At 42.7% G+C, this 27,499-nt stretch overlaps 1 protein-coding gene across 1 annotated transcript in view; it reads left to right on the top strand.

Moving 5' to 3' along the window:
- Positions 1-27,499, top strand: part of Tars3 (threonyl-tRNA synthetase 3) — a 52,363-nt gene that overhangs the window by 16,049 nt on the left and 8,815 nt on the right. Inside the window, exons 7-15 of the mRNA XM_040730725.1 lie at positions 1,130-1,194; positions 2,232-2,310; positions 3,842-3,988; positions 4,638-4,736; positions 17,077-17,243; positions 17,905-18,067; positions 23,853-23,990; positions 26,669-26,746; positions 26,839-26,939. Coding sequence (XP_040586659.1) covers positions 1,130-1,194; positions 2,232-2,310; positions 3,842-3,988; positions 4,638-4,736; positions 17,077-17,243; positions 17,905-18,067; positions 23,853-23,990; positions 26,669-26,746; positions 26,839-26,939 — 1,037 coding nt within the window. The remainder of the gene's footprint in view (positions 1-1,129; positions 1,195-2,231; positions 2,311-3,841; positions 3,989-4,637; positions 4,737-17,076; positions 17,244-17,904; positions 18,068-23,852; positions 23,991-26,668; positions 26,747-26,838; positions 26,940-27,499) is intronic.

Raw genomic sequence — 27,499 nt, 5'->3', positions numbered from 1 at the left:
TCCATTTTTCATTTTTCAGGACCTTCCATAGCATTTTCCGTGGCAGTCTCACCATTGATAGTCTGCACAGTTTTCTGAATTTTTGCCCACACCAGTTTTCTGGGTTTTGCTTGTTTTTACAGCAGCCCGCCACTGGCTGTGAAGTAGCGTCTCGTTGTCTTGATTTGCACTTTTCTTAGGACATAATGAAGCTGAGCCTCTTTCAGTGCACCTGCTCTGTACCTTCCTCGGAGTCTGCTAATCTTGTTAGCTGTCTTTAATGAGAGTGCACGTAGTTGTGGTTTGGTTTGCTTTATAATAACGTATATGTTCCTGGTGTCAGTCTCTAATCACCAGTCAGTTACAGATGTTACTTCCGTTCTGTCAGCTGCCTCGACCCTATCAGCTTTTGTGAAGGACAACTATTTTTAGTTACTTAATATGAATTAATAATTGATACTGTGATTATTGCAATAAAAGCAGAGAAAAAGGTGAATCACACTAGTTTTCTAACTATAATAAAATCATGGCTTTTTAGCAAATTAAATGATATAGTGTAAATTTTGTTTTTATGCAAATCATGGAAATGTGCCCTAAGAACTGTATTTATTTTATGTAGTTAAAATGGGATCTTCTAGAAGAGTACTGTCCAATAGAATCTGAGCCAAGTGTATAACCTTTAATCACATGACAGCTACATTTAAAAAGTGAAACAAGCCTGGCAGTGGTGGCGCACGCCTTTAATCCCAGCACTCGGGAGGCAGAGGCAGGCGGATCACTGTGAGTTCGAGGCCGGGCTGGACCGATAGCCTCCAAAACAATACAGAGAAACCCTGTCTCGTAAAAACCAAAAAAAAAAAAAAAAAAGTGAAACAAAGATGGGATTAATTTTAAACACATAGCTGATATAAAAATATGTGCATTCCACCTCTGTGGTCCTGTGTGTTTATACTCACAGCATGCTTTTTTGCTTGCCAATCATGTGACTCTGGAGTCTTGTACTGGACCAAGTGACTCTTTGCTGTGAGCACAACTTGTCTATAGTGTCCCAACACCTCAAACAGAGTACAGTGTCTCTCGCAGCTTCTTAAAAAGCATAGTTTTCCCATTAGAACTCTGTTGTAATAATATGTAAACATTTTCTTTGTAGTACAATAAATTTAAGTGCCGGATTCTGAAGGAGAAAGTCAACACTCCAACAACCACTGTTTACAGGTTTGTGTGCACCAGCTTTAAGCGGCTCAGTGGGGTCTTGGAGCTTAGCAGGAGCTGCCCTGAGTCCTGGTTGGGAACAGAGGGTGTCTTTCTCGTTTTATCACGGTGATAGGACAGTTTAGAAGGATGTCTCTGCATACACAGTGTCTTCAGAAGATCTTCTGAGGTGTTCCGATCTGCATAGAGAGAGCGATCTGTGATCTGAGGTTTGATGGGCCCCTCCTCTCACTGACCCTAAGTGAAATAAAGCTTGCTCCACACGTGTAAAAAGTGCAGCATTTCACCTAAAGCCTGTGTCCCGACTACCTTCCCATGCCTTAATAAAGCATGCTGAGGAAAAGCAAGTTAGTGGAGGAGATGCTTTATTTGGCCTACCCGTGGTCCAGCCAGTCACTGAGGAAACTGCCAGTCAGGGCAGGAACCCAAGCAGGCACTTAAAGCAGAAACCACACAGAAAGAAGGCAGAGACAGGCAGAGCTCTGTCTTCAAGGCCCATCTGGGCTACATATTGAGTTCCAGGACAGCCAGAACTACATAAAGAGACCTTGTTTCAAAAAATCAAACCAACCAACAAAAATAAAAATAGAAGAAGGGAGGGAGGGAGGGAAAGGAAAGGAGGGGGAAGGAAGGGAGGGAAGAGAGAGAAGGAGGAGGAAGGGAGGGAGGAAGAAAGGAAGGAAGGAAGGAAGGAAGGAAGGAAGGAAGGAAGGAAGGAAGGAAGGAAGGAAGGGAGAGACCCTGCTTCCTGAGTTGCTCTCTGTTGGCTTCTTACATGGCCAGTGATCACCTGCCCAGGAAGGTGTTTCCCATGTTGGGCTGGGCCCTCCTTTGTCAATTAAGATAATCAAGACAATCCCTCACAGACAAGTCCACAGTCCAACCTGATAAAGACAATTATTCAACTGTGACACTGTTTCAGGTGTTTCTAGACTGTGTCAAATTGACTGTTAATGATAATTGAGACACTATGATAATGTGGTTTATAATAAACAGTGCAAAAAGCTATAACTGGGCATGTCTTAAATCTTTCATTACAGGTGCGGTCCATTAATTGACCTTTGTAAAGGCCCCCATGTAAGACACACTGGAAAAATTAAAGCCATAAAAATTTTCAAGGTGAGGATTTTTTATAAATGTATAAATATAGCAAACAAGGTAAATTACATAAGGGATTTCACTCATGTCTGCTATAGTCTGACATGATGGTATTTTAAACTCTTCATTCTTATTTCACTAAAAGTAATGTTTTATAATCTTGATCATTAAAACACTATATAGCTTTTGATTATTTAATATTATTCTAAATACTATAATGCATATTTTTATATGACTATTTCTTAAAGATTTATCTTTAGTGTGTGTGTGTGTGTGTGTGTGTGTGTGTGAGTGTGTGTGTGTGTTTCCCTGCAGAGGCCAGCAGTGTCAGATCACTGAAGTTACTGCTTGATGTGGGTACTAGGAACTGAACTCATATTTTCTGCCTGAGCAACAGATGTTCTTAACTACTGAACCATCCCTGTAATCCTCTATTCAGTTTTTAAATATACTGCTCCTTATTTAGATGTCCCTGAATTCCTAGGTTTCACATACATGGATTTAATCAACTGCCAGATGGAATTATTTGAAAAACAAATTGTGCCTATGTTGAGTTACTGTATAGACTGTGCACATGGGGGTTGGGGATGGTGGGGGTGGGGTAGGGTGGTAATGATGTCATTATTTCCCAAACAGCACATTGCAGCAGATACATACATAACATTTATTTTGCATTAGGTACTCTAGAGGTGGCTTAAAGTGTACAGGAGCTTGCACAAATTATGTGCAAATGCATCATTTTATATGAGAGACTCATGTGTCTGTGGGTTTAGATGTCTGTGAAGGAGGCAGAACTAACTCTAAGGACAGCTAGCTGTGCGGTGGATGTCTTGGATTGCCCAAAGAGTAAAAGAGCAACTTTCTGAACATGAGAATAATGTTCCACAGGCAGAAGAGAAAAAGCAGAATGGGGGGGCTGGAGAGATGGCTCAGAGGTTAAGAGCACTGACTGCTCTTCCAGACGTCTTGAGTTCAATTCCCAGCAACCACATGGTGGCTCACAACCATCTACAATTCAATCTGGTGTATATGTAATAAATAAATAAATCTTTAAAAAAAAAAAGCAGAATGGGTGGGACCCTGCCTTAGCAATCATAAGCATCAGGGCTGACTTTGAGGTCCCAGTCTCTCTGGACCTTGGTTTTCTCAAGGTGAAACATGGGTCTTAATTACCCATCACCCACTTATGCTTGTCACCTTGAGTCATAGACCAAAGAAGCTGACACTTTCATGAACCTCTAGCCTTTTTTGGTTCCAGCTTGGTGATCACAGCTGCTCCTCAGTCTTCCCTCCTTCCTGTTCCCTGTCACTTTCATTCCTAGAAGTCACTGGGGACTCATTATGCAATTTACTGATTAGTGCTATAATTTGAATGTAAAGTTTTTTATTAGACTCAATTTAAGACCCTTCTGAACACTACAAAATCTGTAACTGAGCATTGTGGATTCTATAATAGAAAATTGCATACACATTGTAGAGTGGTGTTATTGCCAGATGTTTGGTTAAAAAAAAAACAAAAACAAAAAACAAACAGTATCTTGCTGATGTTTAGAATTCTTCGACATATTGGGAAGGCAATCCTGAGATGGAAACATTGCAGAGGATCTATGGAATATCCTTTCCTGATAGCAAAATGATGAAGGGCTGGGAGAAGTTCCAAGAGGAAGCCAAGAGCCGAGATCACAGGAAAATCGGGAAGGTATGCCCACACCATCACCACACAGACACACACCTTTGTTGCCCATGACTGCACCCCACAAACCAAAATCTTAAGTGTAATATTTCTTCCTCTCTCTTGTGTTCTATTCTGTTGACATTTGTTGCCTAGGGTTTTAATCTTGATCCTGCCACGATTGAGCTGTGTCATGTGATGGGCAAAATATTCATTTATGAAACTGTCCACAGTTGTGAGGAGTAGTTGGAAGGGCTACTAGGAGACAGTGCTCAGGGCAGACTCTCAGGGGTTGGCACCATAAGAAGGGTCACATCACTTGAAACCCGCCTTCTTCAATGGACTTTTTTTCTCATCTTATTATGTTGTCCCCACGTGAGACCTACATCTAAATGTAAGATGAAAACTTAGTCAACTAGCTGCTGATTTATACTAAAAAAATTGTAGTGAAGAACAAAAGATAACAGAAAAGTCAAATTGAGGCTAAGTAGTTATAAATATAACTGGTAGTTTTACATGTGCTATTTTATATACATTATATATTTGAATAGATACTGAGGGACTTTGGGATGCCTAGTAGTAAACAATGGGAGAATAAAGTGACATTTTATGACTGTCACATAATAAACAATAAACAAGAGATAAAATATGAAATGCAATTATTGTTTCAACCTAGGAACAAGAACTTTTCTTCTTCCATGACCTGAGCCCTGGAAGCTGCTTCTTTCTTCCAAGAGGGGCCTTCATTTATAATACACTTACAGATTTCATACGAGTAAGTTTGTTTTTGGAAATATTCTTACTTATCTGCATTCTATATCTTAATATCTTTTCTCATAATTAAGTGTTTCTATTAAATTTTAGTAATATAAGAATTTATATTACTATTATATTACATGTAATTATATAATATATTACTGTAAAATGTCAGATTCTACCTGAAGACATGGAGATGGTTTACTTTTTTGAATTTCATAAAATACAGGCATTGCCCTAGGTCTGTAAGTATGTGGAACAATAGTGATCTACTAAGTGCAGATCTCCTGTGGCAGAGAATGTTACTCTGAGGGCCACTGCTTCTCAAAGGTGGCTAATGGGCCCCAGTGCCTTCTGCTCACTACAGTGTGACTGCCAGGTAACCAGACATCTCCAGGAGGGGTGAGGTGTTGACACCCCGTGGTTGAGCATGTTTAGTGTTGCAGGCTTAGGGTTTTGAAGATGCCATTCAGAGCTGGCCCATTTGGACTGCTGGAACTAACTTTCCTCTATTTAGTATTTCCTGTAGCAGTTACAGCCTTGCGCCTTACACTGTGGCCTGCTGTTGACATCTCTATGGTGATCCCTTAAGACTGTGTTGTCCAGAATATAGCGGGCAGCCTTATGGTCCCATAGGATTCAGGTCCAGTTGTTTTCATAGTGTGTGTGAGGGGACTCCGATGGTCCCACGATCAAACTGCCCCTCAGTGCATTTCTCAGAACATACTGAGCAGTGAGTGAGGTACAATCTTCCTGGTTTTGCTGTCTGATTTCTGTGTACTGACTACTGATCTCTCTCAGACCACCTCCAAAGACTGCTGTGCTGTCGAGGTTCCAGTTGGTTCAATAAACCCTCCAGTCTTACGTACCTTCGGCTAGATTCTGTGACCTCATGTCTTACCTAGCACCTCCTCGTGTTCTTCTCACCCTGCTGCTGGCTTCGTGTCTCGGATTCTGAACTCCTTCTGTTCTGAGCTTGTTTTCCTCCTGCTTTTTCTCCCTAACTCTCATCCAAGGGATCACTTTTTCTGGACCTTTCTAGAAAAAGGTGCATCCATCACATGTGCTGGGCCTCTTCCTTCTCTTCCTTCTCTTCCTTCTTGCACTGTGCCTATGGAGGTGGAGGTTGACCTCCTTGGAGTAGTCTTGGCCTGTGTTCCTATGAGGCAGTCTCTATGAGGCAGTGGAACAAGGGCAGGGAGTGAGGCCTGAAGGGTCTTTGAAGAGTCTGGAGATTTTGGTGGGTGACAATGACCACTCACTGCTCCTGTCTTGTGCTCTTTGCTTAGATGTCAACACAGCCCTGGTACCTGAAACTCCAGGTTAGGTGTGAATGGTGGAGAATAAGCATATAGCCTTTATGATGGTCTTAAAGGGCTCTCTTATCTTTTATAGATGCACGACAGACATGGCTGGTGGTCAGGCCCAAGTCTGATTGTGTGGGTTGCTGCATTGGAAAACATTTAAATACACAACCCCAGTGGGCTCTAATGCCAAGGTAAGGGCTGAGCCCTTTAAATTCCCAGATACCTTGTGTGAAGTATTGTCTCAGCATGTATAAAAAAAATTCCAATGGCCTCAGCTAGTTTTTATGTTTGCTTTTTTAATTGCTTTTTTTTAATGGTTCTCATGCAGCCCAGGCTAGAATTGAACTTGCTATATGCCCAAGGGTAGCTGAATTCCTGATTTTCCTGCCCCACTGCCCAAATGAGGTTACAGTGAGTGCCACAATTGCCCTGCAACCTCAGCTACTTGTAGTCCTAATTTTCAATCATGTGGTTTTGATTCTTTCCTCCTCTAATATTTTTTAAATTGTGTATCCTATATAACATATAGAGTAAACTAGAGAGAATGATGCTGTCTTACAGTGGGATTGTTCACTCTTGCCAAAATGAAAAACAATAACTGATTGTCCTAGTTTGTGTCTTTGTTTTGACACACAAGCTGGATGGAACCTCAATGGAGAAAATGCCTCTATCAGTTTGGCCTGTAGGCAAGTCTGGGGTTATTCTCTTGATTGATGATTGATGTGGGAGTGCCGAGCTCACTGTGGGTGGTACCATTCCTGGGCAGGTGGTCCTGGGCTTTACAAGAAAGGAGGCTGAGCAAGCCATGGGAGCAAGCAAGCAGCTCCCTCCATGGCCTCTGCATCAGCTCCTGCCTCCAGGTTCCTGCCCTGACTTCCCAGGTGATGGGATATGATTCGAAAGTTATAAGCTAAAATTAACCTTTTCCTCTTCAAGCTGCTTTTGACATGTAGTTTGCTTTCATTCTGTTGGGAGGACATGGTTCTGTGTCTCCATTTGACAGACTGACAGGTCTGGGTCTCTCATCAGCTCTAAAAGATTGGAAGAAAGTCAGATCTGCCCCTCTCCTGGGTTGTGCTACAAGGAGCAAACTACCCCACGTCTCATCTGGTTGACACACACCACTGAGTGTCCAATAAGAGTGCAGATGAATTTCTTTGGTAGCAAGTACCTTCCCTCTCTGTCTTCAGGCCTTTGAGTGGAAGATATAAGACACCTCTTGGCCACCTCCCTCATTCCCCACATTGTATAAAGGTGATGGAGGGAAAGGATACAGTAGACAGTTCCCCTCAGAGAGGACTGGGGAGGGTAGGAAGCACTTGGTGGTAACCAGGCTGTAGAAATTCTGATGTCTACCAGTTGTCCCTGTGCCCACATGGTCTTCCCTATGCTGACATCTGTCAACACGGATTAGCTTCGCCTGGTCTTAAACTTCATGTAAGTGGAATCACACAGTACTTGTTTTGTCTTGGTGCTTTTGTTCAACTCTGTTTCTGAGATTCAACCATGTGGTGATAGTATGATAGGGGTTGGCAGTGTTATTTCAGGTATTCCTTATTGTGGGCGCAATACATGATAATCCATTATCCTGTTTTTAGTTCACTTCCGTTTAGAGCTACTATACACTCTCTACCATGAGCATTCTTGTCTTTTAATGCATAAAAATGCTCGCTTCTGGTAAATAGAAATCACAGGACAGTTGTTTGGACTAAGCTTCTATGCTAGACTAACAAGTCAAAAAGGAGTCAACCATGCTAAGGTTCATCACCAAGCCCATGGCTTGCTACTTACCTCATCTTCAGAGAGATCCGGGTCAGAGAGGAAATAGCCAAATTCTTTAAACAGGCTATTTTCTGTTGGCATGACAGAAACATTTCCCTCTGTCTTCACTCTTATCCCATTTCTGAATATTAAAGATGTATACCATCATATCCTGGTAAAACTTGTTTCTCTTCCATATTTTCCTCTTTTATGTGCTGGGGTGGGTAGTAGAAATTGAATGCAGTACTCAATTTTATTTTGAGACAAGGTCCATTTAGGTTGACTTTGGATTTGTAATGGAAAAATCTCCCATGTTCATGTATTGGTAGAATTAATATTGTGAAAATGACTGTCCTACCAAAAGTAATCTATACATTCAATTCAATTTCAATCAAAACCCTCATTCTTTACAGAAATAGAAAAAAATTAAATTCATGTGGATGCATAAAAGATACCAGTTAGCTAGAGAAATCATGAACAAAAAGAATAATGATGCTAAGGAATTATCGTACCTGATTTCAATTTATACTAGAAAGCCACAATAATGATAATAAGAAAATCAAGGTGGTTAAGATGGTGGCACACGCCTTTAATCTCATCACTTGGGAAGCAGAGGCACTTGGGAGTCAGGATGAACCGAACGCCGGGTTAAGGCGCCCGATGCCGACGTTCATCAGACCCCAGCCCAGTTTTATCCAGTAAAGCGAATGATTAGAGGTCTTGGGGCCGAAACGATCTCAACCTATTCTCAAACTTTAAATGGGTAAGAAGCCCGGCTCACTGGCATGGAGCCGGGCGTGGAATGTGAGTGCCTAGTGGGCTACTTTTGGTAAGCAGAACAGATCCCTGTGAATTCAATCCCAGCCTGGTCTGCATAATGAGACCCTGTCTCAGACAGACTAAACAAACACCTAGCATGGTACTGGCACAAAAATATATACAAAGACCAACAGAATAGAGCAAAAAAAAATCATTGCAAAGATGCCACAAATAGACAGTGGAGAAAAGATAACATCTTCATCAAAGATGTTGACAGCTGAAACTGGATATCTACATACAGAAAAATGAAACTAAATCCCTATCTCTCACCCTGCACAAAGCTCAACTCCAAATGGATCAGAGGCCTCAACATTAAACCTGAAACAGAAACTGCTAGAAGAGAAGCTAGGGCATTTATTATGGGATACATGTAGGCATAGGCAAAGGAGTTCCTAAATAGGACTCCCGTCATTCAGGGAATAAGGCCAACAATTGATCAATGTGGCCTCGTGAAACTGAAAAGTTTCAGTATAGCAAAGAAAATAGTCAATCAAGTGAAGAGGCACCTGGCAGAATGGGAGGAAAGCTTTGCTGTCTATTTTCTCCCTGGCTGCTTTATGCACTACATTTTGAAGTAGGAATGCTGGGATTACAAATGCTCTCTACTGCCACCAACTTTTCTAAAAACTTTGGGTTTTGGAGATCAAACCGAGGTTGGTAGGCTTGTCTGACAAGTGCTTTTCCTCACTAAATCACCTTGCCAGCTCAGTTTGACTGACACTTTCCCTTAAAACTAAGCAACTATGTAACATAATATAACCAGTCACCTCTTTGGTTATGTAACATAATGTAACCAGTCAATTCTTCTCCTAGCTGTATATCAAAGAAAAATGAAAAGGCATTGCTATAGTGACCTGCACTGAGGTGCTCCCAGTATTCTTCATAGTGACAGAAAGCCACCAGCTTGGGAAAGGTGGGCATTATGTTTGTCCAGTAGACTACTCCTCAGCTAAAAGGAGCAAGGTCCTGGTACTGTAGTGAGAAAGTACTCCAAACATTATTGGATTATATACCTAAAATTGGCGAACTTACTTGCATTTAAATTGTACCCCAATAAGGTTGTTTTGTGGTAAAATATACATAGAATCAATATTGACAGTTAGGTATTTTTGTTGATTTTTATCTTAATTTTTTATTAATTTATTTTTTACATTCCAATCCCAGTGTCCCCTCCATCCTCTTCTCCGGCTCCACCCACTTTCCCCATCCCACCTCCTATCTGCTCCTCAGAGAGGGTAAGGCCTCCCCTAGGAAGTCTACTAAGTCTGTCCCATCATCTCATTGAGGCAGGACCAAGGCTCCTCTCCACACCCCCACACCCCTGTGTCTAGGCTGAGCAAGGCATCTCTCCATATAGAATGGTCTCCACTGTATCAGTTTGTGTATTAGAGTTAGATCTTGGACCCACTGCCAATGGCCTCATATATTGTCCCAGCTGCACCATTGTCACCTATATAAGGGAGTCTAGTTCAGTCTAATGCAGGTTCCCCATTTGTCAGACCTGAGTCTGAGTCTCTCACTAGCTCTGGTCAGTTGATTCTGTGGGTTTCCCCATCATGGTCTTGACTCCTTTGTTCATATTGTCACTCCTCCCTCACTTTGATTGTACTCCAGGAGCTTGGCCCATTGGTTAGTTGTGGATTTCTGCATCTGCTTCCTTCTGTTTCTGGAAGAGGGTTCTAACTTCTCTGGGGTTATGGATTGTAGGCTGGGTATCTTTTGTTTTATGTCTGGAATCCACTTGTGAATGAGTATATGCTATAATGTGTCTTTCTGTGTCTGGGTTACCTCACTCGGTAGTTTTTTTCTAGTTCCGCCCATTTGCCTGCAAATTTTAGAATATCATTGTTTCGTATCATTGAGTAGTACTCCACTGTGTAAATATACCACATTTTCTTTATCCATTCTTCAGTTTAGGGGCATCTAGGCTGTTTCCAAGATCCAGTTATTATAAATAATGTTGCTTTGAACATAGTTGAGCAAATGTCCTTGTGGTGTGAATGTGCCTCCTTTGGGTATATGCCCAAAAGTGGTATTGCAGGGTTTTGAGGTAGGTAGATTCCTAATTTTCTGAGAAATTTCCATACTGATTTACACAGCATTTGTACAAGTTTTCACTCCCACAAGCAGTGGAGGAATGTTCCCCTTTCTCCACATCTTCTCCAGCATAAGCTATCATTGGTGTTTTTGATCTTAGCCGTTCTGATCAGTGTAAGATGGAGTCTCAGAGTTGTTTTGATTTACATTTCCCTGATGATTAAGGATGTTGAGCCTTTCCTTAAGTGTCTTTCTGCCATTTGAGATTGTTCTGTTGATAATTATCTGTTTAGGTCTGTACTCCATTTTAAAATTTTTTAAAATTTAAATTAGAAACAAACTTGCTTCACATGTCAATCCCAGCTCCCTCTCCCTCCCCCTCCTCCACTGCCCCCCCAGCCCTCCCAACCCCCACCCAATCCCCACTCTGTTCCCCAGGGAGGGTGAGGCCCTCCATGGGGGATCTCCAGAGTCTGTCATTTCGTTCAGGGCAAGGGCCTAGGCCCTCTCCTAAGAGTCCAGGCTGAGAGAGCATCCCTCATTGTGGGATGGGCATCCAAAGTCCACTTATATGCCAGGGACAAATAGACTGCCTAGGCCTCCTCACTGACACCCACATTCAGGGTGTCTGGATTACTCCCCTTCTGGCCTCTCAGCCATCAGTCTGGGGTCCAAGAGCTTTTTTTTCTGTGCTGTACCCCATTTTTTAACTGGATTGTTTGGTTGTTTGATTTCTAGTTTCTTGAGTTCTCTGTATATTTTGGATATTAGTCCTCTGTCAGATGTGGGGTTGGTAAAGATCTTTTCCCATTCTGTAGGGAGCCATTTTGTCTTGTTCTTTGCCTTACAGAAGCTTCTTAGTTTCAGGAGGTCCCATTTATTAATTGTTGCTCTCAGAGTCTGTGCTACTGGTGTTCTATTTAGGAAGTGGTCTCCTGTGCCTACGTGTTCAAATGTATTTCCAATTTTCTCTTCTATGAGGTTCAGTGTGGATGGATTTATTTTGAGGTCTTTGAGTTTTGTACATGGCAATAGATATGGATCTATCTGCAATCGTCTACATGTTGACAGCCAGTTATACCAGCACCATTTGTTGATTATGCTTTCTTTATTCCATTTTATATTTTAGCTTCTTTTTTACAGACTTTTAAAAGTCTGTTTTGTTATTAATGTAGGCAAACCAGTCTCATATGCTTTAACTTACAAAATGTCTTTGTTATTTTCTTCCTTTCTTTGTTTTAAACTTAAACTATATCTTTTGTAAGAGGAATATTGTGCAGTTCACTTTCCTGTGTTTGGCTACCTACGTTGCCTTTTTCCTGTGCTCTTCCTTGCGAACCTCTGGCTTTGGGAATCACTATTCCCGAGAGGGCATGTACATGGGACAGATTCTCAGCAACGCCAGGCTGCTGAGACTATCTGCCAGTCCAACAGCAACATCCTCCAGATTGATGCCAAGTCCTCATCTGCCCAGGTGAGGGCAGGGAGAAGGATGTGTGGTAGTGAGCGCAGCGAGCCTGTGGAAACAGTGTGGGCAGGGCCTGTCCCCACCCAGCCAGAGCTGCGTTTCTTTGGAAGATCATGCTCTCAGCCAGGTGGGTTAGGTGGCACATTCTTCCAGACACAAAGGGAACTCTAAAGCTCTGAGGCAAGATGACTCCTGCTCGTAGTGTGTAAAGGTGAGGCATCTTTGTTTATGTCGGCTGCCAACTATCTGGACAACAGACCATGCACAAATAGAGATGTGCTGTCACCTCTGTCCAATTCTTCTCCCATTCTGGAATCTTTCCATCCGCTGCCTCTTCCCTTGCTACACTATCTTTAAAATAATCTTTTTGTAAAGTTCTCTTTTGATACCACTGCAACATTTAGGATACAGAACGGTTTTATCTTCTCCAGCAATTCCCTCTTCCTATCCATTTTGAGCTGAACCCTCTCTTACCCTCAATCTTAGGTAAACTCAGAGGATTCATTCTCTATTCCTAAACTTTTGGTGCATAAATGGAATTATAACTGTATAACTTTTTGAAGATGTCTTATTTTGCTTAATGTATCTGCTAGGTTTTTCAGTGGTTCACCTTTACTGCTGCATGGTATTCTGTTGTTCAGACACACCGCAGCTTATTTATCTTCTTCCTGACTGAAGGTCATTTGGATATTTGTTTTCAGTTTTGGCGATTGTAAATAATTTGCTATAAATATGCATGTATGGGTTTTTGTATGAGCATAAGTTTTCATTTTACTTTAGCAAATATCTAAGAGAATCATTCCAAGGTATCATAGCAAACTATGCTGAACTTTAAAAGAAAACATCACCCTAGCAGTAGTGGTTTATGCCTTTAATCCCAGCACTTGGGAGGCAAAGGCAGGTGGATCTCTGTGAGTTTGAGGCCAGCCTGCTCTACAGAGTGAGTTCCAGGACACACTGTATCAAAACAAAACACACACACACACACAAAAAGAAAGGAAGGAAGAAAGGAAGGAAAGAAAGAAAGTATCACACCAATTTCCATCCTTAGTGACTATTATTTTTGTACTCTTGTCAGTCATGTGTTTTGAATTTCCAGATCTGATAATTAGGGAGCATAGAGGGGAGAAGGAGATATTCTCATCACCTGGAGACTGCTGACCTCCTCTTTCCTCACAGAGACAGTGGATTTCTGTGAAGACATATAAAGTCTCAGATGACCTCCTTTCTGTGAAGAGAGGGTCCTGAGGGATGCACTCATTGGTTAGTTGAAAAGAGTCCGCTGAAGGAAATAGTGACAGAGGAGTCTGTCTAGACAAGAAGGACCAGAGAGGGATGGTGGAGTGCTCAAGGACGACCCAAGGGGGAGTTGCTTTGTCCTCACTGCTGGGCCTGAAGAAGGCGAGGATGAACAGAGATACCCAGAGAGCCAAAAGCCACAGAACAGAGGTTAAGTAAAAAGCACTGTCAGAACCAGTGTGAAGTCAAGACAGAGAAGGAGTGAGAAGAGGCCAGTACCCCAGCTTCCCTCTGCTGTTCCCGGAATCTTCAGTTTTCCATTGGTTAAACACAGCCACAAGTCATAAGAAGTATTAGTCAGGAGAGACCAACAGAGGAGGAGACTTCCTGTGCGGAATTGCCAGAGAGAGAGGTGGTGATGTAAACCCAAGTCCAAGGGCAGAAGACTGGCCTATGCCAGCTCAGCAGGCAGACAGCAGCCAAAAGAAGCAAACGTCTCCTTCCTTCATGGTTTTGTCCTTTTCACACGCTCAGTGGATTGAATGGTGCTCATCCACGTCCCCGGGGCTGGTCTACTTAATCAATCCACCAACTTCAAATGCTAGTCTCAACCAGAAACACTTTCTTTGATGCACCCCAAAGCAGTGTTTCATCTGAGTACCCCTTAGTTAAGTCAAGCTGACAAAGAATTAAGCATCACAGCAGATGGGTCTGTGTGGGGCAGCTGGGGTCAGTGAGCATGACCAGCACCAACGTCGTTTCTGCCTCTCGGCACCCATTCGTTCTTTGCTGGGATGGTAGCATGTGTCTCCTCACAGTCTCGCCAACTAGTTTTATGTCAACTTGACATTCAGACTGTCGTCTGAGAGGAGGGGCCCTCTAAATTAAGAAAATGTTTCCATAAGATAGGGCTCTAGACAAGCCTGTAGGGCATTTTCTTAATTAATGCTTGACAGGGGAGGCCAAGACCATTATGGGTGGTGCTGTCCCTAGGCTGGTGGTCCTGAGTTCTATAAGAAAGCAGGTTGCGTGGAAAGTGAGCCATGTTGAGCAAGCCAGTGAGCAGCACCCTCCGTGGAGTCTGTATCAGCTCCCGCTTCCAGGTTCCTGCCCTGCCTGAGTTCCTGTCCTGCCTTCCTTCAATGGCGGACTACAATGTGGAAGAGTAAGCCAAATAAACCTTTTCCTCCCAATCGCTTTTGGTGGTGTTTCATCACAGCAATAAAAACTCCAACTAAGACAGCTGTGTCCTGGGCACTGCTGGGCCCTGGAACTTGCTCTTTCTCAGCAATTGCCTTTCTTTGCTCTTGAGAAATCGACAGCAGGGTGCCAGACATATTTTCCCTCAACTTTTTCTTTTGAAAAGTTCAAATCTGTAGAAAAGGGTGCGATGAACATACATTGCTTTCACTGGGATGTATCAGTTGTAGGATTTTGAATGTGTGCTATTCTATATGTGAATATATATTATGTGTGTGTTATAGAGAGATACATATTGCCTATGTGTGTATATTTAATATTAAAAATGTAGTATCTGTTGACTTCCAGGCATGATGGGGTATGCCTAAAAGGCCAAGGCAAGGAAGATTATGAGTGTGAGGGCCAGCCTGGGTTGAAGCCCTATCTAGACAACAACAAAGGGTTCATTCATAAATAATATGGTAACTAATGAAACTTTGATTCATAGAAAATTGTCTTATTTGGTCCTATGTGCCATAACAAAGTTCTAGAAATTTCGTGGCTTATAAATAATAAAAAGGTATTTCTCATAGTCCAAGGGTTAGAAGATTCAGATCAGAGTCCCAACAAAGTGAGGTAGGTCTGTTGAGGGCCTGCTCTGGGTTACAGACAGCTGCCTTTTCCTGGTAGCTTCATAAGATGCCCAGGGGTCCCTTTGGTAGTGGTACTAATCCCTCAGTACCTTTATGGCCCAATCAGCTGTCTGAGGCCTCACCTCCTAATGCCATCTTTTAGGGTTAAGTTTTCAGCAGATGAATTTGAGAAGAAAACACAAAAATTTATTCAAGAATAGTTTGACATGATTTCTAAACACTTTGATAAAACATTGATATCTAGTGTGAGTGTATTCAGTATGGATAATTTTTTTTAACATTTCCTTAGTTCAGTCTGTGTGCATGTACACACAGACCCTTAGTTTCCAAGAGCATCTTTTTTTTTTTTTTTTTTTTTTTTTTGTTTTTTCGAGACAAGGTTTCTCTGTGGCTTTGGTGGCTGTCCTGGAACTCACTCTGTAGACCAGGCTGGCCTCGAACTCACAGAGATCCGCCTGCCTCTGCCTCCCGAGTGCTGGGATTAAAGGCGTGCGCCACCAACGCCCAGCTCCAAGAGCATCTTAATTGAATGTATAGACTATCTGTCATAATTACCAAACAATCGCCACCACTCATGTGACATATGATTTTGTCAAGGATGTCTAATCTAGACAAACATGGAGGATGTTTAAGTGTCCTGCAGGGTAGCCGGGGTCCAACATGTTGGCTATTGTACTGGGAGTTGTGCTCTGCTGAAAAACACCAGGGGCAACTCTTTCCACCATAAACGTATACTTTTGCTTTTTAATATGTAAGAAATGTATTTTAGTTTGTTCGAAGTGGTTTAGATTTGTATCGTGCTTTTTTTAAATTATTTACAAATGTTTTACAAGTATCTAAGTAATAATCAACTAAACTTACAGGTTGAATTAGAGATAGAAATAAAACTAAAAATACTTGGAGGTTTGTCCTGGCTTAGCGTCATGGATTTAGTGAAGGGCTGCTAATGTGTGGGAGAGATTACTGTGGCTTCACAGACACCAGCTACTTGATGTACTACAAATTCAAATCTCAGTTTCATTTCTACTTAAAACTGCATGGGCCAATACTATAACATGGAACATGCCATCCAGACTTAAAAGTTGTAAAATTATTAGGTCTTCTAAATCATGGGGGGAAGGTGTTACAGTTTATTAAGAACATAGGACTTTGAAGTGTTTAGTTATAGTGAAATAAGATGCTGTGAATATAGAATTTCAGTTACCAAGTTTGAAAGCACTGAAACATTTGTGTCTATACTATTTGAATCTGTTTGAATTTCCTGTTCTGTGAGATATCTGAAACAGTTTAAAGGAGGAAGGATTCATTTTGGCTCCCAGCATCAGAGAGTCCGTTGTTGACTGATTCAGCCATCTGGGGGCTGTGCAGGGCATCAAGATAGAAGGGTTGGAGGAGTAAAATGACTCACCTCCTGACAGCCAGGAACAGAGGAAAGGGATTCCAGGGACCCCAGGCAGACATCCAGGGATGAATGCCCTCCAAATAGGCCCCGCCTCTGAAAGTTTCCATCACTTTCTAACAATGTCATCAAGTTTGGAATCCAAGAGTGAGTTAACCCACTGGTAAAATCAGAGTTCTCACAGCTCAGTCCTGTCTCAATGTTTGAGTCCAGATGTGGACCCGTCCTTTAGCACATGAGTCTTCTAGGGGATGCTTCATGTCCAAATGGCAGTACTGTGGTGTGCCTTGAAATAAATATACTAATGAAAGTCTACTGTGAATACGCAAACTTCTTGTTCATAATCCATAAAACTGCCACTCTTAAACCTGCCACACCTGAGCCCGGGGACACAGGAATTAATAGAAGACATGATCTTGAATCTTTAAACAGTTGTCCATAATGTTACTCTGCTTGGAGTTGTGCTCTAACTTGGCATTTATCCATTTATCTTAAAGGAGGAATATCACAAGCGTAACTTCATGGAAGTGCTGTCTCCTAACATGTACAACAGTAAACTCTGGGAAACCTCGGGCCACTGGCAGCATTACAGTAACAACATGTTCACCTTTGATATTGAAAAGGACACTTTCGCCCTCAAACCAATGAACTGCCCAGGGCACTGGTGAGTACTGAACCGTGCATATGCACTTAGCACCTCATCAGGGTTAGCTTCGCATGTTGTTGCTTTGCGTTTTTAAGTGATTCCCTGTAATGGAAACAGTGGAGGTGATTATCTTACCTCTTCATTTCATTCTAGAGAATGGAACTTCTTTTTAAAATGTGCCTGTCTTTGGCAGGCATGGACTATTAGCTGGAAACTCTCATTTTCTACATTTCTCAGAGTGTAATAGTGTGTGTTGATCTTATACTTCAAATATGCATGTTCGTAGGATATTTTATTCTCACATACTGTTTGTGTGATTACAATAAGATCCATAAAGTCCTCATCAGTGATGATTCTGACTGGGGGCAGCATTTCAGGAAGAGATAGCATGAACAGGATTCTTTCTCAGTGCTGCAGCGATGGCAGCACACAGTTGGTCTTTCCTAGAAGAAGACTAGGGTTGTCAGTCACTTGTATGGCACAGTGTTAGTATGTGAGGCATGGGATTCGATCTCAGGGCCCAAACGATAAATAAAAAATTATCATAGGAGGAAAAATTGCCTGTTGATGGAAGACCCAGCACGAGGCATTTGTACATCTTTAGACTTGGTTTCATACTATTAGATGAACACTTTTCTCTCCGTCATGTAAAGCCTGTTGGATCCCACATCTTTCCTAGTCTAATGTTTGCGCATCGCCCGCGATCCTGGAGGGAAATGCCTGTTCGATTTGCTGATTTTGGAGTTCTTCACAGAAATGAACTGTCGGGAACATTAAGCGGCTTAACCCGAGTCAGGCGCTTCCAGCAAGATGACGCTCACATCTTCTGCATGGTGGAGCAGGTAGGCAAGGACACTGGGGAGAGCTAGCTCTGCAGACCCACAGCCCAGTGTCTTCCAGCTGCTGTGCAGTGTGAGGTGCCCTTGTCCCTGCCCATTCACAGAGCAAAACCTTTCCTAGTCCTCTGGTTTAGAGTTCAGAGGCCAGTCATTTCCTGGCATGACATTTATTTTTCCTTCACTTACTTTACTAACTCAAGTTCCACAAGTGGGGTATTTCTTTAAAATTGCCATGCAAGGGTCACTATCAAACACCGCTAGACAGTTTGGTCAGGCATGGAACAACAGCATGTGGATTGATTGCCAAGAGGTACTGCACTGTACGACACATCTCAGGAAACTCAAAGAATCTGATAAAATATTCCTGACCATTGAAATCATGATACAAGCCAATATCAGAAATCTATTTGGAAACTAAGCAACACACTTCTAAATGTGTTTTCCATAGACCAAAGGAAAAATACAAAATAAAATGAGGAAATACAATCTATGTAATAAACATAAAAACTCATCACAAATGATGGGATGTCATTGAAATGATGTCTATAGGTACGTTTATATCACCCCAGCTTCACTTAAGAAACCAAGAAAAGGAAAAGAGCCAGTGATACCCAGGGCAAGACAAAGGAAGACAAGAAAAGGAAAAGAGCCAGTGATACCGAGGGTGAGACAAAGGAAGACAAGAAAGTAATAGTGAATGTGCTGCTGGTTCTTATGTCAACTCAGAGCAGACCAGAGTGACTCTGGATGAAAGAACCTTAATTGTAGAAATGCCCCAACCAGACTGGCCTGTAGACAAGCCCGTGGTGAATTTTCTTAATTGATGGTTTTGTGATAGGGCCCAGCTCACTGGAGCAGTGACACCTCTTGGATGATGATTCTGAATTTTACAAGAACTGAGCATGCCATGTGGAGCAAACCAGTACGCAGAACCCCTCCATGTCCTCTACTTTAGTTCCTGCCTTCAGGGTCCTGCCATGGCTTACCTCAGTGATGAACTGTGATGTGGAAGTGTAAGCTGAATAAACCCTTCCTCCCCAAGATGTTTTCAGTCATGGTGTCTCATCACAGCAATTGAAACCTTATCTAAGACAATGGACATACAGGAGACTTATTATTTGGTTCTTAAATTCGCCTTCAGGTTTGGTACTGAAGGTATGGCCCCCAGCTCATGACACTCCTGGGAGGTGGTGGAAACCTTAGGAATTAGAGCCTCATCAGAGGAAGTTAGGCTATGGGGTGCACCCTGAAAAGATCTTGAGTCCTTACCCTGTCCAAGGGTCATGAGATGAAAAAGACTTGCCCTACTATAGGCTCCTTGTCAGGATGTAAGTACCAGAAGCAACAGAGTCAACTGAAAACAGAAAATTACAAAAGAACAGCAACAAAACCCAAAAGCAGGTTCTCTGAGAGGATGAACAAAACTCCTAAGACTTGAGGAAAAGCTTGGGTTCCCAGCATTAGGAATGGGTGTCGTTGGTACTTCAGATACTCAGGGGATAAGGCTTACGTTTTTATCATTGCAAAAAAGACTTTATTAGACCAACAACTAAATAAACGAAGTTTAAATATCTGGTTAGAAAGCTACCAAGTCTCTCTCTCTCTCTCTCTCTCTCTCTCTCTCTCTCTCTCTCTCTCTCTCTCTAATTTAAATTAGAAACAAGCTTGTTTTACATGTCAACCCCAGTTCCCTCTCCCTCCCCTCCTCCCCTGCTCCCCTACCAACTCCCATCCCATCCCATCCCATTTCTGCTCCCCAGGGAGCATGAGGCCTTCCATTGGGGATCTTCAAAGTCTGTCAAATCATTTGGAGCAGGGCCTAGGCCCTTCCCTGTGTATCTAGGCTGACAGAATATCCCTCTATATGGAATGGAGCTCCCAAAGTCCATTTGTGTACTAGGGATAAATACTGATCTACTACCAGAGGCCCCATAGATTCCCAGACCTCCAAACTGACACCCACACTCAGGGAGTCTGGATCAGTCCTCAGCTGGTTTCCCAGCTATCAGTCTTGGGTCTATGAGTTCACCCTTGTTCAGGTCAGCTGTTTCTGTGGGTCTCTCCAGCCTGGTCTTGACCCCTTTGCTCATCACTTCTCCCTCTCTGCAACTGGATTCCAGGAGTTCAGCTCAGTATTTAGCGATGGGTGTCTGCTTCTGCATCCATCAGCTACTGGATGAAGGCTCTAGGATGGCATATAAGGTAGTCATCAATCTCATTATTGGGGAAGGGCATTTAAGGTAGCCTCTCCACTATTGCTTAGATTGTTAGTTGGGGTCATCCTTGTAGATCTCTGGACATTTCCTTAGTGCCATATTTCCCTTTAAACCTATAATGGCTCCCTCTATTATTGTATCTCTTTTTTGCTCTTCTCCTGACTCAGTCTTCCTTCTCCCTCATGTCCTCCTCTCCCTTCCTCTTCTCCCCTTCTCTTTCTTCTAACTCCCTCTCCCCTCTCTCCATGCTCCCAGTTAGCTCAGGAGATCTTGTCCCTTTCCTCTTCTCCATGGGACCATGTATGTCTCTCTTAAGGTTCTCCTTGTTTCCTAGCTTCTCTGATGGTATGTATTGTAGACTGGTAATCCTTTGCTCTATGTCTAAAATACATATATGAATGAGTATATGCCATGTCTTTCTTTCTTGTGACTGGGTTACCTCACTCAGGATGGTTTCTTCTAGTTCCATCCATTTGCCTGTGAATTTCAAGATTCCATTGTTTCTTCTGCTGAGTAGTACTCCATTGTATAAATGTACCACATTTTCTCCATCCATTCTTCAGTTGAGGGGCATTTAGGTTGCTTCCAGGTTCTGCTACCAGGCCTTTTAAAACTACCAAAGTCCAAAGTCACATGCTTCACACATATTTATGAATAACTTATGCTAATACATTTGACAACTTGGATAGAGTAGACAAGTCTTTGAAAAAATTGACGGGCATGTTGGTTTCACTGACTCTGAACACTGAAGGAAATGCTAGACAGAATCTTGAAGAAAACTGAAGAGGAAGAAGTCATTATCAACTCATTCTAGGAGGATTCCAGCACTATGAAACAAAATATGGCAAGGATATTTCTAGAAAAGACTGGTCTGGAATGATACACAAAGGATACCTTGTCTTAACCAAGAAGACTCTGTCCGAGATATGGAAGATATGTAATGTTAGCTACAGATTTAATATTACAAAATGAGCCATTGTAATTCACTGTATTATTCAACTGAAAGAAAAGAAAACTTACCTTGAAGCTGAAGAGATGGCTCAGTGGTCAAGAACACTTACTATTCTTGTTCATGCTGAGAGCCCCAAATTTGGTCCCCAGAATCCGCATGATGTACAGACATTCATGCAGGCAAAAATACTTGAAAAAGAAAGGAGGCACATCTCAATAATTATTCTATCAGTGGATACTGGAAAAGCATCAGGCAAAACCCAACATTTGTTTCCCACTGAAAACTCTTAAGAAAGAAAGAAGATAAGACAACTTTGTCAACCTAATTACAGGTACTTCTGAAAACCCTAAATAGGAGCAAGATAAAATGTCACCTCTCATTGGTTCCATTAGTAATTATTGTCCTGAGGAATTATTGTCTTGGGGAATCTCTTGATACAGAAGAGATATATAAGCAAATAAGCAAGAGAGAAATAAACAAGCACCCACGTTAGAAAGAAAAATGGAAATGTTTTACTTGTAGATTGTATGACCATATCCAGTATTGTTGAGGCTATGCACTTCCTAGTCTAGAGCCAGAGCTACCAAGCCAATGAGCAGCAAGAATGAGCTCATTCATTGTTGGGAGTCCTGAAGAACAAATTCCACTCCCACCTGGGAGGAATCCAGCTGGAACAGTGTTAGTAAGAGAAACCAAAACAATTTTCTGATCCAGAATCTTATCTTAAATGCCCAGGACTCAGAAACCAAAAACACTCATGGGCCAACAATCAGGAGAACCTCACCTTGAGTGAAAAAGGACAGCCAACCCTTGAACAGCAGCACTGTTCAGCATTGTTATCTCTCTTGCATCAAGAGATTCCCTGGGATAATAATTACTAATGGAACCAATGAGAGGTGACATCTTTATCTTGCTCCTATTTAGGTTTTTTTTTAATAAGTGCTTGTCTTTAGGTTGAGTTAGTTCTCTCATCTGATGAAGATTTTCAACATTTGCTCTTATTTCTCCCTCTCTCTCCCCCTCACCCCCTCTCTCTGTGTGTGTGTGTGTGTGTGTGTGTGTGTGTGTGTGTACGGAACGGGGGGGGGGGAGAGATAGATTCAGGTGCCCACAGAGGCCAGTAGAGGGCATCAGAACCCCTGTTAGAGTTACAGGTAGTTGTGAGCTTCCTGATCTGGGTGTTGGGAATCCAACTTGAGCTGTCTCTCCAGTTCTAAGACACGATATTAGAGCTGCCAGCATAATGTTTTGGGGGACAGCACAAAACCGCTTCAAACCCATGAGAACTACTCCAAGACTCAGAAAAGGAGAAATTCCAAGGAAGAAATAAAGATCATAGAAAAGAACTAAGTAGAAATTACATGAAATGTGTAATTAAAAACCCAAATAAAAGTTCAATAATTGGATTCATGAGCACAACATAGGAGACAGGAAGAATCTATGGATATAAAATAAAATAGAATCTGAGAGGCAGGAAATGAAGCTGAGGGAGGGACTGGCCATGCTTGACCTCCACCTGACCTCTGTGTCATCACCCTCTGCAGGGAGATGGGAGGGGCTGTTAAATGATGGCTGAGAACCTGTCAAATCCATTAAAAGAGTCCAGAGTCAGGAAGTCAGGTGAGCTCCAAACAGGACACACCCAGAGAAATCTATACTAAAATGTGAGTTAAATGTGAAAAAAATAAAACAGAAAATGGAAGGCAGAGTGAAGAAAATGAAAAGTTAGAAGAGAAAAACGTCCCAACTTGAAGATGGCTTTTCACAAGGTGGTCAGCAATGGTCCAGCCTTTTGCAAGGACTAAAAGATATAACCGCTGACCTAGAATTCTCGGTCTAGAGAAAATATTTTTCAGGAGTGATGGAGAAATAAAGATATCAGTCGTTCCTCAGAAGGATGGTTATGGGTAAGGAGTGAGGCAGAGTCTTGGAACATGAGGGACTTTAAAATTGTGAAAGTAAAAATAGATAAACATTCTGTTTTCCTTCTGAGTTTTCTAACTTATGCTCTATATTTGAAGCAAAAATATACCCTTGCCTGATGTGGTCCCGAATATGCAGAGAGGAAATGCTTAAGCAAATGATGCTAACAGAGGAGGGTAAAAGGAAGTGGAGTTTCTACACTCATTTGAACTTGTAAATCATGACACCTGTAGGTTACAGTGCTGTACAGAACCCAGAGAAACACTAAAAACATATATGCAGAGATACACTAAGATGCCCACATATAAGTCTCAAAGAAATTCTAGTCAGTGTTAGCAAAGGAAGGTGCCATTTGCATGGTGTTAAAGCCAAGCTTTGTGGGGCTGGAGGGAGAACTCATTGGTTGAAATCACTGCTGTTCTTGCAGAAGACCCAGATTCAGTTCCCAGCTTCATCGCTCACAACTATCTACAATTCCTTTTCTAAGGGATCTGACACCCACTTCTGGCCTCTGCAGACATCAGGCTTGCATGTGGAGCACATACATACAGGCAAACATTCATTTTCACATAGAGGTTTTAAAAGCTTTCAAAATCAGTCTTAGTGACTATTTGGCACAGATCATTTATTGTTTAAAATGCCATAAATGAATCTCAGTTGGTGTTCCATTTGAGTGTTTCAGCTGCTTTAATTTCAGATTGAAGAAGAAATAAAGGGGTGCTTGCACTTTCTGCAGTCTGTTTACTCAACGTTTGGCTTCTCCTTCCAATTAAACCTGTCAACGCGGCCTGAGCACTTCCTAGGAGAGATCGAGATGTGGGATGAAGCTGAAAGGGTAAGCACTGTGACAAATGCCACACACCTGAGAAACTGGGCTTCCCTAGGGCTGTAAGCCGAGGAGTCGGGAGTGTGTATGCGCACTGTGGAGTGTGGCTAGCCAGTTCTCACCACTGCAGCGACCATCTGTGCCACCCTGAAGCCGATGTGGGATTTCGTTCATAATCTTCAGTGCTGGTCCTCCTTTTCTAGAACACTCACAGACACTAAGCCTGTACCAGGAGGCAGGAGAATGGGAGACTCTGTATGAAGAGTGTTAACAGTTACTCTCACATAGGGAGCAGATGGATGCCGGGCAGAGGGGCAGACATGGGCTTGAGCTGTAACAGGGTGTCCTCCTCACACATACCCCTGCCCCGTGCCCTAACTGTGCTCCTCTTCTCTGCCTACTGAGTGGAGGAGCAAAGTCCATTGAGATCTCCTCCCCTGGGAAGGATGCTGACTCGGTTTACCTAAAAGTCACATGGGAATAGAAGGAGATAAAGAGGGCGAGAAGCATGGCTCAGCAGTTTTTCCTCCTCACACGCATCTGCATCTCTCTAAGGATCAGGACTGAACATGAGATGCACTGGTGGTGGCTGTGCCCGGGTGACAACACCTACTTCATGAGACTGTGCCTGGGAGCTTGAATTTGTGGTTGAGCTAATAATGGGTGTGGTGCCAGGCAGATGTGCAGTTGGTCTTTGTGTCATCATCACCATCATTCTCACCGCAGCCGTTCAGAATTGAGTGCGTTAAAGGGACTAAAGGAAGGATGGGCATGGCATAGGAATAACGGGCCGGAAGTCTTGACATTTTTGCTCTTTTTGATTGATGTGGTTCAAGTTTAGCAGACGAGACCGAAGTCCCCCAGGAATATGGCTTTACAGGATACTCTACTCTGGAGCCCTTCTCCCAGTGACCACCTTTGATTCTCTAGGAGTCAGTGAAATGAATGCTTTATTTTATTGTTGCTGCATCGTTGTCACCAGCACTTTCTTCACAAGTCTCTGTGACGGCTTGGGAACAATCAAAGCTTTCTTAGCCCCCTGCACTGCCTCACCCTGTCCCCAGAGGCCTGATGACAATTGGGTGACCCCTGCTTTATAGTCTTCTCTACACCTTGGCCTATCTTTGGACTTTTAATACCTTGGGAGCTGCAGGACTCTCCAATTGCTGCCACAGGGTCTGTTTCTCTATCTAGTATCCCTTCTCCTTCAGAAACAATACAGTTGAGGAGGACACACATGTGCACACACACACACACACACACACACACACACACACACACACACACACACATGTACACACCTCTATGCAGGTGGCTTTTCTTGGTTCCAAGAGAGGGGAGGTTGCACCTGCAGAGCTAGGCCCACTAGGGATGTTGCTGGCTTCTCAGGAATGAAATTCTCTCTGCCAAGAACACACCCTGACTGGGACCCTGAAAAAGCCCACCATGACCCCAGGAATCAGTTTCTTGGTAATTCTAGCTGCAGTGCAAAAGTCCCACCTCCCACACACCTCCTGCCGTACCAAATGCCAAAGCTCTCCTCGGCCCCAGTGTACATGGTAGTGATAGACACCTGGGTGGAGTGTGACATATTATGTCTTGCACTCTCCAGGGAAGCTGGCCCAAGGTTTCTTCTATTAGTACTTTTCTGGGCACTCACTCACTTTAAATAAGTGCCAGGCATTCTCACCATAAATCCTGAACTGGCTAAGGTGGAAGACAAAAGTGAGGTTCCATCTCTATACCCCAGCAATACATAGGGTCGCCCCCCAATTGAAGCAGAGGTCAAAGAAACAACGGGGAGTGCTGGAAGTCTTCTGTCTCCTCCTTTCCACCCACTATACAGAGTGAGAAAGGGGAATCGGGACCAAGGCTCTCAGGCCTCATCACGTGTGGAAGCCCCACCTACAGAGAGATGTAGGTCTCAGACACATCACTAGGAGACACATTGTTCTGCATTGTTTTTGTTAGCTTGTCACAAACTTAGATATGTCTTGGAAGAGAAAATCTCAGGTAAGGAATTACCTCCATCAGATTGGGCTGTAGGCATGGCTCGTGTCTATGGACATTTTCTTGATTGCTGCTTGATGTAGGAGGGCCCAGCCCACTGAAAGTGGTGCTGCCCCTGGGCAGGAGGTCCTAGAAGGTACAAGAAAAAAAAAAAAAAAGAAAAGGAAGAGTATGAGCCTGGGAGCAAGCCAGTGATCAGGGTTTCCTGATGGTCTCTGCTTCAGTCCCTGTCTCTTGGCTCCTGCCGTGGCTTCACTCCATGATGGACTGTGACATGGTCCTTGTGAAATGAAAGAAACTGTTCCCTTCCCAAGTTAGTTTCGGTCATGGTCTTATCACAGCAACAGAGAAGCAAACTAGGAGACACCTGTCAGTGCGTAGGACAGAGAGGGCCTACGCTATAGGGAAGGCCTTTTCTAGAATCCCCTAGAACAATTTGGAAACAGTGCATTTCCCCCAGTTAAATGTACATACACTTCAGAGCCAGAACCATGAGCATCCTAGCTTTTTACCCTCACTCCACAGTTTATTGAATGCAAACGGTGCCTGATAAACATGCATTGAATGAAGGTAGGATGCAATGATATGTATAGATGCTTATGAGCTATATGGGCAGAAAGATGAATATGTAATAAAGTAGAAGTTTTTAATGATCTGTTTTTTTTTAAACAAAATAGCAACTGCAGAATAGCTTGATGGAATTTGGAAAACCATGGAAAATGAACCCAGGTGATGGAGCATTCTATGGCCCTAAAGTAAGTAGCGCATACACCTGAAAAACAAGAAAAGAAAAAGAGGTTAAAAAAACATGAAGACTGTCTCTAAGCAAACACTGCTTAATTTACAGATCGATATAAAAATTAAAGATGCTATTGGCAGATACCATCAGTGTGCTACAATTCAGCTGGACTTCCAACTGCCTATTAGGTTTAACCTCACATATGTTAGGTGAGTGATTCTAATATCTTCATTATTTGCCCTAAGATCATGGGCAACACAGACATAAACACCATTGAGTTCTAGTGTCTATGTTGTATACTAACATTTGTTGACTTCTGTGTAATCTGGGGATTTTCCTCATCCATTTATATTGCTAGGTCAAAATATTTAAGAGTGGCTATTTTATAAAGCAACTAGATTTATTTGACTAAAACTCTGGCAGCTCTAAAGTCCAAATAGCATGGCACAGGCATCAGGCTCGGGTCTCCTAGCAAGGAAAAGGAAGTAGCTTGGTGTAGACAAGCTCAAGCACACATGATAGACCTGCTTTCTAATAACCTGTTCTCTGGGAACTAACCTAGTTGTGTGAGATCTGTAGTAGTCTTTTCCTGGGTATCTCCTTTGGCTTTATCACTAGCTAGACCTCTTCAGTCGGCCACCTCCCCCACTGGGGATGGAGTTCAATGATAGAGTGCTTGCTTAGCCTTTGACAGGCCTTGGATTCAACAACCCCCTCCCACAAAAAGAGAAAAAAGATGTTTCCCAATGTTCCTAATGTCCAAAGAGTT

Source organism: Mesocricetus auratus, unplaced genomic scaffold, assembly GCF_017639785.1.
Source record: "Mesocricetus auratus isolate SY011 unplaced genomic scaffold, BCM_Maur_2.0 Super-Scaffold_4256, whole genome shotgun sequence".
In the NCBI taxonomy this organism is placed as follows: domain Eukaryota; kingdom Metazoa; phylum Chordata; class Mammalia; order Rodentia; family Cricetidae; genus Mesocricetus; species Mesocricetus auratus.
This window is presented reverse-complemented; position numbering and strand designations above follow the sequence as displayed.